This window comes from Ptychodera flava, chromosome 20, assembly GCF_041260155.1.
Source record: "Ptychodera flava strain L36383 chromosome 20, AS_Pfla_20210202, whole genome shotgun sequence".
Taxonomy (NCBI): domain Eukaryota; kingdom Metazoa; phylum Hemichordata; class Enteropneusta; family Ptychoderidae; genus Ptychodera; species Ptychodera flava.
In genome coordinates this window covers 7,619,757-7,635,924 of record NC_091947.1, presented here as the reverse complement: position 1 = coordinate 7,635,924, position 16,168 = coordinate 7,619,757, and the positions used below count along the sequence as shown (strand labels likewise).

General features: G+C 36.0%; 1 protein-coding gene across 4 annotated transcripts in view; it reads right to left on the bottom strand.

Annotated features, from left to right (window-relative positions):
* Window positions 1-718: 718 nt before the first annotated feature.
* The window catches only part of LOC139119897 (nicotinamide/nicotinic acid mononucleotide adenylyltransferase 3-like), a 57,634-nt gene continuing 42,184 nt past the window's right edge, over window positions 719-16,168 (bottom strand). For all 4 annotated transcript variants that reach the window (XM_070683846.1, XM_070683847.1, XM_070683848.1 and 1 more), the window contains 3 exons: window positions 11,163-11,264; window positions 9,299-9,357; window positions 719-6,156 (listed from right to left, as the gene is read on the bottom strand). In XM_070683846.1, the coding sequence (XP_070539947.1) occupies window positions 6,051-6,156; window positions 9,299-9,357; window positions 11,163-11,264 (267 nt within the window). In that variant the 3' untranslated portion in view covers window positions 719-6,050. The remainder of the gene's footprint in view (window positions 6,157-9,298; window positions 9,358-11,162; window positions 11,265-16,168) is intronic.

Sequence of the window (16,168 nt, the reverse complement as noted above, 5' to 3'; positions counted from 1 at the left end):
ACGGCTCTGTGTTTTATACATGTACCATGCTTTGCTCTATTGAATCGTGGACATGAATCTTTAGTTTTCCCGGTACATTTTCATCGTTCATGTAAGGTGCTATGGGAGGGTTAGTGAAGAAATCCGAAAGAAATATTCGCTATTAATATGCTATAGTGGCTATGGTGCATTTTATGCCTAGGTTTCTTCAAGTATAAATCGTATAAATTAGTTATTTGTAATCACGCTACTAAAATGGCATCCAACGAAGCTGTTCACTAAAACAGGTACTTGCAAATGGTTTCATGGCCGCGGCGAACACCGCACGGAAATAATTTATTCTTTTACTCAACAGGTCAAAGAACTAGTAGCTGGCAATCGTTAGTAAAGTATTCAGTATTTCGCGGTAGGGAAGGCAAATCCATAGAGCGTTGATGGCTTTTTTGAGAAATTCGTGGTGTCTGGAGTTTCAAGTTGTAACAGGATTACAATTGTACAGTTACCCTCTCACTCACACACGAAGACACACAGACATATTATTTCACGTCATAAATTTCTTTTCATTCCATGAAATGATCCAAACCATGAATTATGTTATGGAATTCACGTTTCCTTGCAACTGCTTTGGGCAGTTTATCACCATCACGTGACCACTTCACCGGAAAATACCTGGAAAAGGCTGCAGAAATTCAGTGTCTACAGTCTAGAACCACAGAAATGCAAAAAGCACTGGTGAACATTATTTTGAAAAATAATCACAAAGCAATCTTTATTGATGAGTTGTACATAGTATACACGTTGCAATTTGAAAAAAAAATTCACCATATGAAGTATTCAATACACATGGCAGATATATAAACAATGACAGAAGCACATTCCTCCATGATAGATAGTTTACATTTAATTGTAAAATACTTATGACAGCGACTTTTTGTGAACCAGCAAAGATATTTTATGATTATTTCAAAAAGCCGATACAAGTTCTATGCAAATTTAAAGTGGGTGACTTAGCGTTGCGATATAGTTTTGTTTGAAATGCCAAGGAAAGTAATTAAAGAAAAAATGAATATAAAAAACCTGAATTTACATGATAGCACCTTAAATGTCTTCTCTAAGAACTTACAAACCATACAACTTGTGGCCATAAGAAAAGCAGTTTTCTACCTTTGGAAATACAAGAAATAAAAATAATTGAAAATGCAAATATCATTTTCATATAAATACATCTTAATGAGGTAATTGCTAGGAACTTGAAAATCAACAATGTAACTTGTAAGAAAAGTTCTTTCTGAGACTTTTAGCCAAAAATAAGAAGAAACCCTAAAAAGTCATCACATTATGGTGGAACCTGAATGAGGTCATCCTGACGAAACTTCAGATGAATGGCAATGAGCAATAGTAGACAATCACGAATAGGGTAAACTCTGCATCATGAATAGGGTATACTCCTCATCATGAATAGGGTAAACTCCACATTATGGACTGTTGAGTGATAAAATGAATTTCAGAAATTATTATTCAAGATCTTGTGTGCAAAACTAAAGCTATGAAAATTCCTGCTGCACTTAATTAATTACACTGAAGATCACTTACAGGGAACCGTCACTGTGTGACCAAATAAGACCCCACTCAAATCATTTTCCTGGGTACGATTCAATTGATAAGTGCAAAGTTTGATAAATTTTTCAACAGTTAAATACAAGGCCTTTCAATTTTTCACGACACAGTGTACGCAGATAATGTAACAGTTGAGATGAATTTGACTTTGGAAGTGTTGTCTGTAGGATATAGACTACTGTGAGTAAAAAGAACACCATCTGGTACGGTCTCAGGACTGTGGCAATAGTGTGCGATTGTATCTTCTGTTTTGTGCAAGATCTAGTGATTTTCATATTGCCTTAGAAGTGGGTACAATGTGAAGTATCAAAAAATATCACCACATGTATCATAGTAACGACCATCATTGTCAGGTTCAAATGGCCTCAAACTGATTAATATCCACATGTTTAATGTCTGTGGATTTCTGAATCAGTTTTAAATACTTTAATTAGACCAAAGAAACTTTTGAAAACACTGTAAGAGTACAATGTAGACTTTGCCTCCTATCAAATAAATATCTAAATACATAAAAATGAAACTTGAAAATTCCTAAACAGTAAGGTCATAAAGTGTTAAAAGATAATGCACCCTGATGGATTCTAAAATTCATTCTCGTGTAGGGGTATTGCAACTACTTATCTAGGGAATAACACTTTCAGCTTTCCTGAGGCTAGAAACTGGTCTGATATTCTGATATCTTTTTTGAGAAATATTATGAGTGAAAAGAATGACTAGGGTGGGGATAGAATAGCAAAATGACATGATTGTGCTTTAACCCTGTGTTAATATACTGGGAAGTAAGAGTATGGTGTTTCTCACACGATATTCAATAGCTAAACTTGTTACATGGTTATCACTTTTAGCTCATATAGTAGATTTCATAAAGGATAGCAACCTTGTATACGATGTGAATACACTATATACATATATCACTGGTATATCGGTCACAGAGCAAACCCATTGCTTATCAATATTTGCATCACTTATTGCAGATTATATATATTCATCACTTTGGCACTTCTATTTCACGAGGACTTTTCTAAACATGATACTATTGAAGCAAGCTTTTGTTGGGGGGATTTCACGGTATAGAAAACAGTATTCCAATATGATTATATCCGTTGATGAGAAATATGAACCACTATAACCTCAAGTAAATACCATTAGTTATGCAAACAAGTGTTACCAGGATTATGGCAGATAAAGATGCGACAAGTAACGTGGCTGTTATACCAACTGTAACCACTGACATTGATAGAAATTCTTGAACCGAAAAGCAAGTTTCAATACTGGTGAAGTAAATGGCTTGAGACTTGAAATGTGGGCTTGGTTGTCAATTCATTGCCTGATCCATAAACACACCTACTACTGCTGTGTATTGTGAATATGTGGGTGAAACATTTCCACAGAGTTCACCACAGAGTATTCAAAAAAAATTCCCTCCCTCTCAACCATATTCCCCCTCCCCTCCCCTCCCCTCCCTGTTGACTTTCTGGGGTCTATTCTGAACGCCCTGGCTATGTTCATCCTTTGTAGCATTGGTGTCAGGTTGTGGCATCTCGGTTGAATACACAGATTTTGTTAATAACTTCCTGTTGCCGACATCCTGAACACTCAATGAGACAGCTGTTACCCTTTCATAAATACAAACTGACACTACGCATGTCAGACAGTACATTTGATGACAGCAAATACTGTCAAACGAACAATGATATAATGATATGCACGTAAACCAAATAAATATTTTAAGGTATTTGGGGATATACAATTACCATAACTTACACAACCTTCACTGCGTGACATTTCAGAGAGTAATTGAAAATGTAATGACAGTTTTGATCATGAATTTTGTATTTTGGTAAGATACAAAAGACAAAAAAGTATTGACAGACATCACAAGAAGAATACAGACTCTGCTCATGGTCAGAGTGCTATTGCATTGAGGACAAAGATGGTTGTTTGGATGGCTGTATACCCTAATACAGATATATTATCCCTTAATTGCACAATTACCGTACTTCATGTTGTTGACAATTGTACGCAGTCATCAAACTACAAACTCTCCATGCTGGTCTGTGACCTTGTGCAATTCGATTGAAACAATTTGACATTTATTCTACAAACTCTGTCACAGTACCATTTTGGTAATGCTTCATTAACAATATTCAATGAAACGGTCAAATGTCAGCGCCACTTTCTTCCTTTTTTTTTGTGATGTCAGACTATTGTTGGTAAACTTGACATTAAGATTCCACATCTCTTTTTTCATAAAATGTCAACAACAATTACAGTAACAGTTTTCATTGCTTACAGGAAATATAAAACATAATACCGATCTACACTTGAACCTGAATGTGAACGATGATAAAATGTGTAAATAAATACAATATATTTTGATGTAATAATGCCATTCTGTTCAAACTCACACCATCGCACCTACAATATTTCACACACAGAGTTCAAAGAGTCAAAAACTAATGAAATGAAGGCAAGGAGAAATATATGCCCTGCAAAGACCAATACACCAACCCTTCCACCCCCATTTTGCCAGTATATGGATTCATCCATCCTATTGAAACAATGGTGATGTACCATATTCAGGCAATGAAAGGTTGAAATGAATATATTATCAATCAGGAGATGTCAATCAATCTTAAATCTGTATCTGTCATTTTGGCTTACTGGATATTAGCATGTCTACTTTTTTCATTCAAATGACCTTCAGTTGACCTTTGGCTGAGTATTATTATATGCAGGCTGTTTTATCATGGCTCACGACATGAAAAACACTGGAAAATGCCTGTTACATTCAATATACAATTAACTTTCTACAAATTTGAACAACTGGTTAATAATACCAATTCTTTCATTATATATATTTTTATGGCATTTTTTCACCCATGGGCCATTTTTCTTTCCCAGAAATGTTATGATATGGAATTGAAAAAATGAGAAACGATAGCTCCATTATTTAAAACAATGAGTAGCTGCAAAAAAAATAAATATTGACTGAAATGTAAAATGCAACAGGTTGGATGACAGCTGTATGTACGCAATGATGTAAGAGCTATGCCTCACTGATCAAATTTTGAATGATAATTCTCATTATAATTACTGTGCCATATTTGCATTGCAGTCTGGGTATTATTAATCATATAGCTTGCTGTTGCCGGGCGATAAATGATGACTGTCATGGCCAACCATACACCAATGTCAAATCAAACGTGTTGGCTTGCAATAATGGACAGATGGACAGATTTTTGGCATTTTCACACTTCAAAGTTGGAAGAGGCTTAAAAGACAACCACTTTATGTTGCATGCTCCATCCAATATAAATTGAAAAGCATAAATGGAAACCCTAGCTGTTGTTTTGTGGTGGTTTCACAATTGGCAGAATTTCACATATGCATAGCTGATGAAAGTGACATACACTGTATGGGAACAATGAAATGACAGAATTGAATGTAGCGAATACCATCATTGATGGAATATACCATCTGACTCATAAAATGATACAAATGAAGAGATCTTCGTAACTGTATATTACCATTTACGGAATATTAAATATATATTCGTTACTGACAGAATAAAGCTATCATACCTTCAACAAAATCCACAAAAACGGATCAAAACCTTGAAAGTCTCTTTAGGCATTTGCATAACTTAAATTGTTAAAGCTCCGTCAGCTGTAACTATTGACATATTTCCCATTATTTTTGTTCTGTTTCCAGAGCACAGTTTTTTGTTCCACTTCCCAAATTATGTTAAAGTGTCTGGTGTTCAGTTCATTGGCACAGCCAGTGTGTGTGTGTGTGCAAAGTCCGATGTTATTGCCAAAATGTGAATTTCAGTCTGCACTGGAATTCACTTGTCAACAAACATATTATATATGTTTTAGAATGCATTGTGTTGCCAAGGCTAATACTGCATATTTCAACACAGCCTAGGGAGATGAAAATAACGTACTTGTTTTACAGAACAAAACGATGACAATATCATGAGTACATTGTAATTGTTAATGAATTTTTATAATACTTGCTATTACATTCTAATTTCCTTCTCTGGAGGGAAAATATTCTCAGGTGAGTTTTATTTCTTACAGACATTGAAATATTTCACATTTTTTGATCAGTTCAAACGTTGGACATCTTAATAATATCCCACTGAAACGTAACATTTTTGCCAAATGCCCAAATACAAAGTTTCATATTATTTCTTCAAACAATATACAAAAACAAGATTATGACGTAGGAAGCTGGTTTAGTTAGTCCTGGTGTAAATATGTTTATGGAATACTGCAGGATCTTCTGGTCCACGGTTGTAGTACACAACAACTTTCAGAGCCCTCTAGTGATGGCAAAGAGATGGATGCATGTAAGAAGTATACGGCTGTCAATAAGGTCTTCATCACCCCATTCTTGGAAGCCTCGGTCTTGGCGATGCAATGGTTTGTCCCTGTGAGCCTTGATTGTCATTGTTTTTCCTCTTCCTGTAGGTACAGTTTATGTAAATGAATGTAGTCAATCACAGGGTCAGGGATCAGGTACTTTACACTGTTTCGCCTCTTGAGGGCTCTCCTGCAAAAATCCATAAACACAGAAATACTGTTATCATTTGGCTCCTCATGCATGCCGTTCATCAAGTCAGCTGGTTTGTAGAAAACTTATAAAACGGTTTGAGATGGCTGACTGAACGACCAATATGAAATGGGTCACTGTCTTTCAATAGAGCACGCTACAAACAATAAGTTCTTGACTAAAATTCTTTACTCCAATGGAAAAAAACACCTGCTCAAGTTACAGACATACAACACAATGCTATGTAGTTCAGAATTTTGACTTGTTAAACCTTATCATTTCATCCACAAACTACATCTATCAATGATATTAATAATGAAAATTTGTTTCACTGACAAAGTAAGTGACTGACAGGCAAAACATTTTCAATTGTGTCCATCCATGGATGCATGGAAGGTTGTTTCAATATTCAGCTGACATTGGTTCAAGTGTCGATGCGATCCTGAGAACTGATACAGATGTATGGAACACGTCAAGTGGAAAACAGCCTAGGGACTAGAGAGCTTAACTGATGCAACTGTGTACGTGTGATGTGACATGCAATACAATCACGGCATGGCCATGTTAATGGTTACATGTAACAGATAGCACATTTTGACAAATTTCCAAAACCATTTTCTCCATCCCTTCGGTTACATAAAACATGTACAAAAATAAAGAATAAATAAATTAATTCAGCCTTTAAATTTCTATAATCACTTTAATAATCATTTACTTTATGTGTATGGTGATCATTGATGGTTGTAATTACTTTGACTTTTTCAAGACAAAACTGACAAAAAATAAACTCTCCTTATCAATAAAGTAAGTGGATGGCATTGCAATGTGAATATGGAGTGAATCTTCAATAATCAATAAGTTGTCAGATGTGAAGATAACAGACTGGCAGACTTGACTTCTTGTTCATGGCACTGTGAGACCTAACCTGAACAATAAACGACAATCCATCTGTTTGGTCGTTCACTTCATAAAACAAATCTGACAACGGGTAAAATTTGAAAAGAGCAATCTAAATGTGTAGCATTTGTGACAACATTGAGAAAAAAAAACACAGTGGGCTTTTAGTGAAGAAACAGTTGTTGTTGATCACTTGTGTTCACAATATCAGAGACAAGCATGTGGTGAGGAGAGTCTCATTGAAAAGTGTCTGTGTGTTATGTGATATGATTAATGCCAGCTCACAAAGGTTATGTTTGGTTTCATACGACAGGTCCATAAAAATACTAAACAAACATGTCAACAGATATATTGTGTATGGATTTATTGGTCTCTCACGTGCTGCAAAATCTACTCTCTTCATACAGTATTCATATGATACTGTTTACACCTCCTCAAACTATCAATTCTTTCATACAATTCAAATTTGAAGCTGGAGAAAATCTTAGGATTAGAATTCTGTACTTGAGATGGAAACCTTTGCACGGTTGATTTGAATATCTATTGGAGAGATACTGAAGGTAAAAGCTCTGTGTTGAATCTAGTGCAGCTGTAGGTGTGTATGAATAAGATAAGGGGAGATTATAGTCTATCTTTTTATAATACAATACTTTTATAACGTCTACTGATTTCTTGGCAAAGGTCAACACTATATACTTGGCTGACATTTCATTTCAAGATGACATTTTCCTTATCAAACCCTTTATGCCATCAATGCTGCAGTTATCCCAAATTTTTTGAGACAGGGAGATAGATTCAGCTTTGGCATATTTATCTAAATCACAAATGCTGTGATTAGGATTTCAGTATGGAGGTATTAACCAGAGAGTGTTGCTGTAATTCCAAAGTCATTTCACCTAAATTTCCCTTTCTATATCAAATCAATCATACTAGGGATGAGTGAAATGCTGCTACATTTCCATGCCATCAACCTCTTGGTATCGTTACACAGCAAAAACTTGGCCAGCATGCATCAATGCATATTACAAAAGGACTTCAATATTAGAGAAGGGCAGAAAGAAGCTAGTAGTAGATGTACTATTTCTGAGCAAACAATCACTATTCAGGTAGAATAACATAGAATGCAACTTACGGACAGATATTCAGACTAAAACTTTTAAAATACTTTATGGTCTACCCACTTGTGGGGGATTACTTTGAAAGCTCACTAAGTATTTTGAATGCCACAAGTTGATAAATATTGGGTAATTTTCTTCTCTTGAATCAACATTTTGCAAGGTAACCTCTGATTTGTTTTCTTGACTTTGAAAGGCATACAGCAAGTTTCAGTGAAAGTTGAAGTCTTTCAATTTCAAGGCAACTATTACATTTATTAATATAATAATAAGTAACAGTGATTTATGTAACCAAGGTTTCATATTATGTCAAGAGATTGAGAGAAGATTAAGTGAGCTAACAGAGGTGGATGGGAAGGATATAAATAATGCCATTTAAATGGTTTTATCTTGGAAATTTCTTATTTTTCATGACTCATCAATTATTTCAAATCAAAGTTGTGTCTTTGTGGTTCTCTTTCTCATCACAGAGCAGTTCAAAGCCAAGAAATGGATGATAGCACATCATTGAGTTGGTAGGTAGCAAGTATTGTATTGTCTACATCACTAAAACTCTCTTCTGATAGCCTGATGTCAAAGAATGAACTTCCAAGATTAGAACAGAAAATGGCATTCTTTACAAAACATGGCTCCTGCCTTATTGAAATCACAAAATTCAAACTGAGTGACATGATTGGTTTGACTGAGACTGTTGACTGTCATTGGATGGATGTGAACAGAAAACAGAATGACTCTTAATGACCATATACATTTATTACTTTCCCAATAAAACCAGTTCTGGATTGAACAACTATAGTTATCAAATGCAAACATATTCAATGCTGCAATCACACAAAGTGTAATATTAACTCTTTGCCCAATTTTCAGCAAAGATGGAAAATTTTGACATTGTGAGGGTAATGTACTGGGGTATGAGTTACTGTACATGCTGAAATAAAATACTTGTAAAATCTGCAATACAGACCTGAAATGAAGGGCGCCCTCACAGTCGAGAGAATAATAGAAAAAAGACAGTTGGCCAGTACAACATTGACCACTGAAGCCTCATCTTTTATGTAATCCCATACCATGATAAAGTTATTTGAATTGACTCTGATGTGGTCATTGAAGACGAATAAAATTACACAAACCTGACTCTGGTTGAACTAATCTCGTTTGGAATCCATTCCGTGACAATTTCTATGTGATTCTGCAAGAGACAAAGTTAGACTTCTCATTAGATTCAAGAGAAATTGTACAGTACACTCTTTTCACCATTAGCTGATATTTGATCACTAACACTTAAATTGCCTGCAATTGGAGGTTCTGACTCTAAAAACAAGATTATAATGTCCTCTGAAGTCGGTTTCAACAAACGTCAAAAAGTTTTTCTTGTTTCGTACATCATATTACATCAACTGTGCAAGAATGGCCTATTCTCTGTGTAACAGTGATGTGCACTGCATCATACTAGCCTTTAGGGGATAAATGCAAAGTATCTATTGAATTAACTTGAAATATGATTAATATACATGTGATCAATCTACAAATTTTCACATTTGAAGAAAAAAAAACATGAAGTTTACCTATCAAAACTTTGCAATGTAGTTTTCACGAACAAGGCATTTTTTTTTAACGTCTGGTGTATTGCATAATCATTAGTAAAATCTTGTTATCTGTTTTTATCTGAGTACAGACCAACAGGCCAGAAATTAAAAAAAAATTTCCATATGTGGCATGCCATGGGTAAAAATATTCATTTGGTGTCCTTTGACAGTATCATTGTAAGTCCACAGGTTCACTACACAGCTTCACTATTCTCTATCATATAAGTATTTTATAAGCATTCACTGGTCATTGGACAAGTAGAACGGAAAATTAAAACTGTTCAAGTGGAAAGTGTGATAGTCCCACTTAACGGACCACTGAATTTGTAAACCACTGTTTAAATATGATTTCAGATATGGTATGAAATTCAGCAAAGAAAGATTATGTATACGTATAGATGTATAGAAAAACCAACAGGGGCTATATTGATGAAATTAAAATTGAAAAACTGTTGGAAGCCATGTTTTGTTCAGAACACAACTTTTGAGTAAAACATGGGATTGTCTTGTGTGGGTGTTCGTTTGTATAGGTACAGCCTCTGCTTGTGAAACTGACAGAGCTTACAACAGAGTATGGCCAACAAAACTTGTATGAATTCCTGAGATACAACTCACAAATAAGCCAGAAAACCAAAAGACATGAGATCTTCTTTTAACAGAGGAAATCTGAGCGGGGAGATTTCTTGAGAAGTTGGGAATCAGACAAAGATAAAGCTGCTTTGTCATTAATCTGTTATCACATAGGAGCCGAGATGTCTGATCGTTCAATGCTGCCATCAATCACGTTGACAGCTACTGACGCATGATGGTGACGCCAAAATATTACTAAGTCCACACATTGTGACTTTCAGAGTTGCATCTTTAAGTCATTGCTCTCACCTTACATCCCCTCCTTGTAAGTTTGGTTGTGCCCACGCACTTATTACAATGGCATTGATGAAAATTTTAATACATATATGTGCACAATCCTCAAAAAAATCAAACTTTCAACTTTTTACTGATAATTTTCATCTGATTAATGGAACTGTATACATTTGCATAGACCCATTAGATGATTTGAAATCTTTTATATAAATCAATCTTTCTGAAAGTCCTGATTTAACAGCAGCATTTAACTGGTTTTTCTCTGATTCAATGATTGTTTTATTCAGTCATACTCATGATATTTACAAATTCAAACTTCTGGATATTTCATAAACCATGAAAAAGAAATGCATTTGGCAAAATGTCAGGTAAGGTTTGACATTCAGATTTTAAGAGTGAGCGTAGATTTATTTTTACATTTGGGAATAGGACAATCTGAGAATTTTACAACCCATGTAAAGCAGTATTATCTGGATTGCATAGAGTAATGATTCTGTAGTTACAAGGCCATGGAAAGACAGATTAAGAAAAAATGGTATCTTACCTCAAGTCTTGTCAGAGCATCGGAGTCATAGATAAACTTCCTGGGATCCGATCCAGCCCTGTTGATCACGACGATGCCAAACTTTCCAACGATCTCATCAATCTGGCAATGAGAAAACGGGAAATTCAGTTTGTGAAATCAGCAACACTGGTGGTGAAAGGTAAATTTACAAAGTAGTAATGGGTGAGAGGTCTTGGTGTGGAGGGACTTGGGAGGCAAAACTAATTTCAAACACTGTTCAGTTTCATCAGATGGCGCCAGTCATATTCACTTTGGTTGGATGGAACTTGTCACATTTTATAAGCTGACAAGAAAACATATACGCAGTTGTTGAATGGGACAAAAACATGCTAATATGTTACTGGTAGCTAGGACAGTGATCTTGTGAGGTGATTATCAATTATTTTTTTAATCAGTCCATCATCCAACGGGCATTAGCCCAATTACAGGATGAGGTACCCATAACCCACTAACCCCCAGCGGAGCATTGAGGAGTAAAGTGCCTTGCTCAGGGGCACAACACCGTGCAGAGTCTTGAACTCACCATCCTCTGACAGCGAGTCCATTACTCTGGACCTACCGGGCCTTGAACCGGGTCTCGAACTCACCATCCTCTGATAGTGAGTATGTTACCCTAACCACTGGTTCACAGTGCCTCCTTTTCCACGGTGCCTCCTTTAAATTATCACCTGTTCCTGTTTCATATCAGCATCAGTGACATTTGTGCTGCATTCATCCTATGTCTGATGCAGAAACGCTGACATCAATGTTGAAATGACACAAGGAATGGGTGCACAAACTAAGTAATAACCTATATATCATATTACCCATAACCAGAATTTTACAAACAAGAGGAAAACATTTGATAGAGGGCTCTCCTTTCATTCTGGTAAGCGTGAATATATTGAAATATTTCTGAAGACAAGCTTTATTCATAAAGTGTCTGATTTTGACAGTGCAGTTTGCCTGACATTATGCACACGCAATGACATCTTGCCAAATACTGTGAGTAATGGTAACAGACTAAACATCAAGTGATCTGCAACATGAAGAACTGTGTATGGTCACACAAAGTACAATAATTTCATCCATTTTACTGTACTTCAAAACTCATCTGAATTTTTCAACTCTGGACTGCAGTGGGAGGGGGGGGGGGGGGGGGGAGTGGTGGCCATTTGAATCCTTTACTTTGAGATTCATCATGTTAAAATGGAATATACATGCATGACGTATATCACACCACTCTTTCAGTTGTTACCTTTTCATACACCAGTCATGTTTTGTGTGTATTTTCTTGCACTAAAATTACAGGGACATCGGTAAAACTGTTAAAGGAAAAATTCAAGACACTATTCACAGTATTAAGCCACCTAAGATATCCCAGTTTAGCCTTCCAACTTTCAGTGTATGGCAACATCATAGCTGTAGAGTGGTGTGCCTTCTAAGCCAATCTATGACACACTATGATGCAAAACAAATTGCCCTGTGACCCAAGCAAATTTTTTGGTTTACATGTAAAGAGATAAGGCTGACACAAAGAATTCCCCAAAGTTTACAGAAAGACATTTGTTAAAGGGCACACTGGTGGTAGGCATTTTTTTCTGTTTACTTTGAAAGTTGTAAATCTACCAGTAGTTCAGGGACACCCAAAATCTGATGATGGTTAAAATGCATACCTTGATATTTACCATGAAAATTCAATACTGATATTTTACGGTAAAAATCAACAAAACAGTGATATGGACATGGGCATAATTAGTGACAGTTTCACTCAGGACAGAAAACAAAGCACATGGATGTCTTGCAGTTTGTTTTAGTAAATACAGTACCAAGCTGCCACATCTACTGTGCATATGTTACCATTAGTTCAGTAAAAAGCCGTATGTTTGTTAAAGGGCCAGTAATGATAACTTTTAATGATTTTCTAATTATTTTGTTCCTAACGTTAACCATAATTTCTTGTTCTACTTCCCAAAGCATATTGATATACACGGTATTTAGCTAGTCAACTCAGCTTGTACATGTGTAAACTGTGATAATATTGTTGACAATTGAATTCTCTTCTGGACAAGAATTCAAATGTAAACAATAACAGTATATTTTACACATACAAATGCTCTGTTGACAAGCTAATTAGTGGGTATTTCAACAATTTTTAGCTCCCATTTGCCATACATATATGGCAATTGGGAGGTTATATGGTTGAAAAAAGTCTGTATGTGAGATGTCTGTCTGTATGTATGTATGTATGTATGTATGTATGTATGTATGTATGTATGGATGTCTGTCCGTCCAACGCAAAAACTCCGAAACTGCTGCACGTATAAAGCTGATTTTTGGTGTAGTGATGCCATATGTGGTCTAGATGTGCCGTTGTTAAAACCAACTTGTTAGTCTCATGGATATGCAAATGAGGTAGAAAAAAAGGCCAAATGGTCAAAAATCAATAACTCAGGAACTACTCATCTGATCATTGTCATATTTGGTTTTTAGGTACCTTGGGCCCCACTCATTCAAACATATAGATTTGGTGTCAATATTGGCTGCTTTCTATTTTTAATGAATTTTTTTCTCTATTTTTTGGCCATTTCAGTAAAAAATTGTTTCCTCTGAAACCAATGGTCTGTTCGCTTTAAAATTCGGTTTGCAGGTTTCTTGTGATGACCCAAATAAGATTCATCGAAATTATGGCAAAATTTTCATATTTGTATTTTTGGGCAATTTTTGCCATTTTTGGTCAAAAAAATCTTCTTTGAAACTGTGTATGCCATTACTTTCTAATTGGGTGTGCAGGTTCCTAGGAGTGACCTGAAGATGACTCGGTGAACTAAAGGGGAAATTTGCAAATTTGTGGTACTTTTTGCCATGTTTTGAAATTTGGTACACAATGAAATGTAGTAGGTCATTCATTCAAAGTCAAGTACTGCCTGTGTGAATGAGCAGATTATGATTGTGCTGTTCCAGGCTGAGGTGTTATTTATAGGAATATTGCAATGTTAGACGGTAATTGATATTTAACTGAATTTGATTTACATTGTATGTAACTCTTGTACTGTAAAAACCCTATCAATTTGACCAGAAAAAAATAATTAATATGATTTTAAATAATTGAATTAATTAGGAAATCAACAAAGCCAAAATAATTTAAGTGCAGAATTATTAGAAATTTCAACATTTTTGACAGTTCATGTGAAATGTTTACCATTTTGGATGATTAAAACATGTAAAGGCAACTTTCCTGAATCCCACTTTAACATATTCTATACCGTCATGTATTGTTCTCTGTATGTTTTCTAAAGAAATTGCTGAGCTCATAATAGTTTGTCATGATCGGTTGGCCCACAGTCCCTCCACCAAACGGTCGGGAAACGCAATGTATTTCTATTGTCCTGATGCGCGTTGCGCTTCCGTTACACTGTTTATTCGCGTAAAGAGATTATAGCGACTTGGTCTAACATTAGCATAAACGATGACACCATTTTACCTGACATGCAATGAACTAAAGGACAATGCGCATGCGTACATAGGGTGTGTTTCGTATTTACACGTGCTGGTTGTGTTTGACTGGACTACACTTGCAGTCAACACCAATGTAATCATTACGACCATGATTTCATTTCTCTTGATGACAAGACATCGATTTCAACACCATTTCAGAGGAACAGAGTGAAGAGGTCTACAGTGATCTGATTGTATAACTTTCAGTTTAAGTTAAAACGAAGTTCACATGCCCCGTCCGTGAAAACGAGTGCAAGGAGCCAGCGATTTTCGAGGACATAGGACATCGAAACAAAATGACCTTTCTTTGATGTAAATTTCCTATTCGTAGCGGCATTCGTAGCGGCATTGTTTTACGGCTACGGGGAGACCTGTGAGACACAACAAGCACATGGCTCGATAGGGCTTCATGACACGCCAGAAAAACCGCAATGGGGTTAAATCAAAACAATATTTTTCACGTAAAATTCCCGCCAATGGATACGTTTGATCACAAAAATTGCGTCGTCAGTGTATTTTAAATGGTGTTATACAAGTACCAAATCAAGAAAATCTACGTTAAATACCATGTAGTACGCAAGGCACAGCGATCAAAAAAGATTTCAAAGAATCGAACATCGACTCTGCGAGGGTCGCAAAAACAAAATGGCGTTCGGCCGAGTTTGGGTCATCTGCTTTTCTATCCTTCCCTATACTTCGATTTGCAGTTATTGAATCGCTAAAATAAGTTGAAATTGCTTTCAATCAGATAAATAGGTCCCAATCGAACTTATTTGACCAGTCATCAAAACGAAAAACCATGAATATTTCGACTCTTCACACAACGCGAACACAGATCGTCAGTGGACGCCATTTTCTAAATTGCAGAGCAAAGCATTACACAATAAACTATCAGTTTGCGTCTCATTATAAACCTTTATTCAAAAACTGGGTTCGTCAGTGTAATTTTACGTATGCTTTAATCACAAGTACAGACATCAGAATGAAACAGACCGTCATAATTTGCAGTGTAGAGCGAACAAAAATTCATGTTCTCCTGACACATGAAAGACGCAATTCAATGAAAATGACCTACACGCGATAGCGAATACAAACGCCGATTTAGCGCTGAAAATCGATTGGAATAAAAGATCACCCACTTTCCTTATAAAGAAATATTGCTTATCGAGAATATGCTGACGTTCAAAATAGCTGTACACTTTACGGCCGATTCAGGTATGTTTCTTCGTCGAAGACGACACCACCGTACCCACTCTTTGAGGGGACGCTACAGCTGGTGTGACGTCATCAACAGCGAACGCCAGCGCAACGCGCATCCTACCAGCTAATCCCTCGTTCGCACGTTTTGACAATAGCGTTTCCCGACCGTTTGGTGGAGGGACTGTGGTTGGCCAAATAAAGAGAGATAGAGACAGTTCCGATTTCCAGTTGTGGTCAACTTGATAAGCATTAAATAGAATTACATTTTGAGGAAAAAAATAGAGTGGTCAATTAAAAGAGTGATCAAA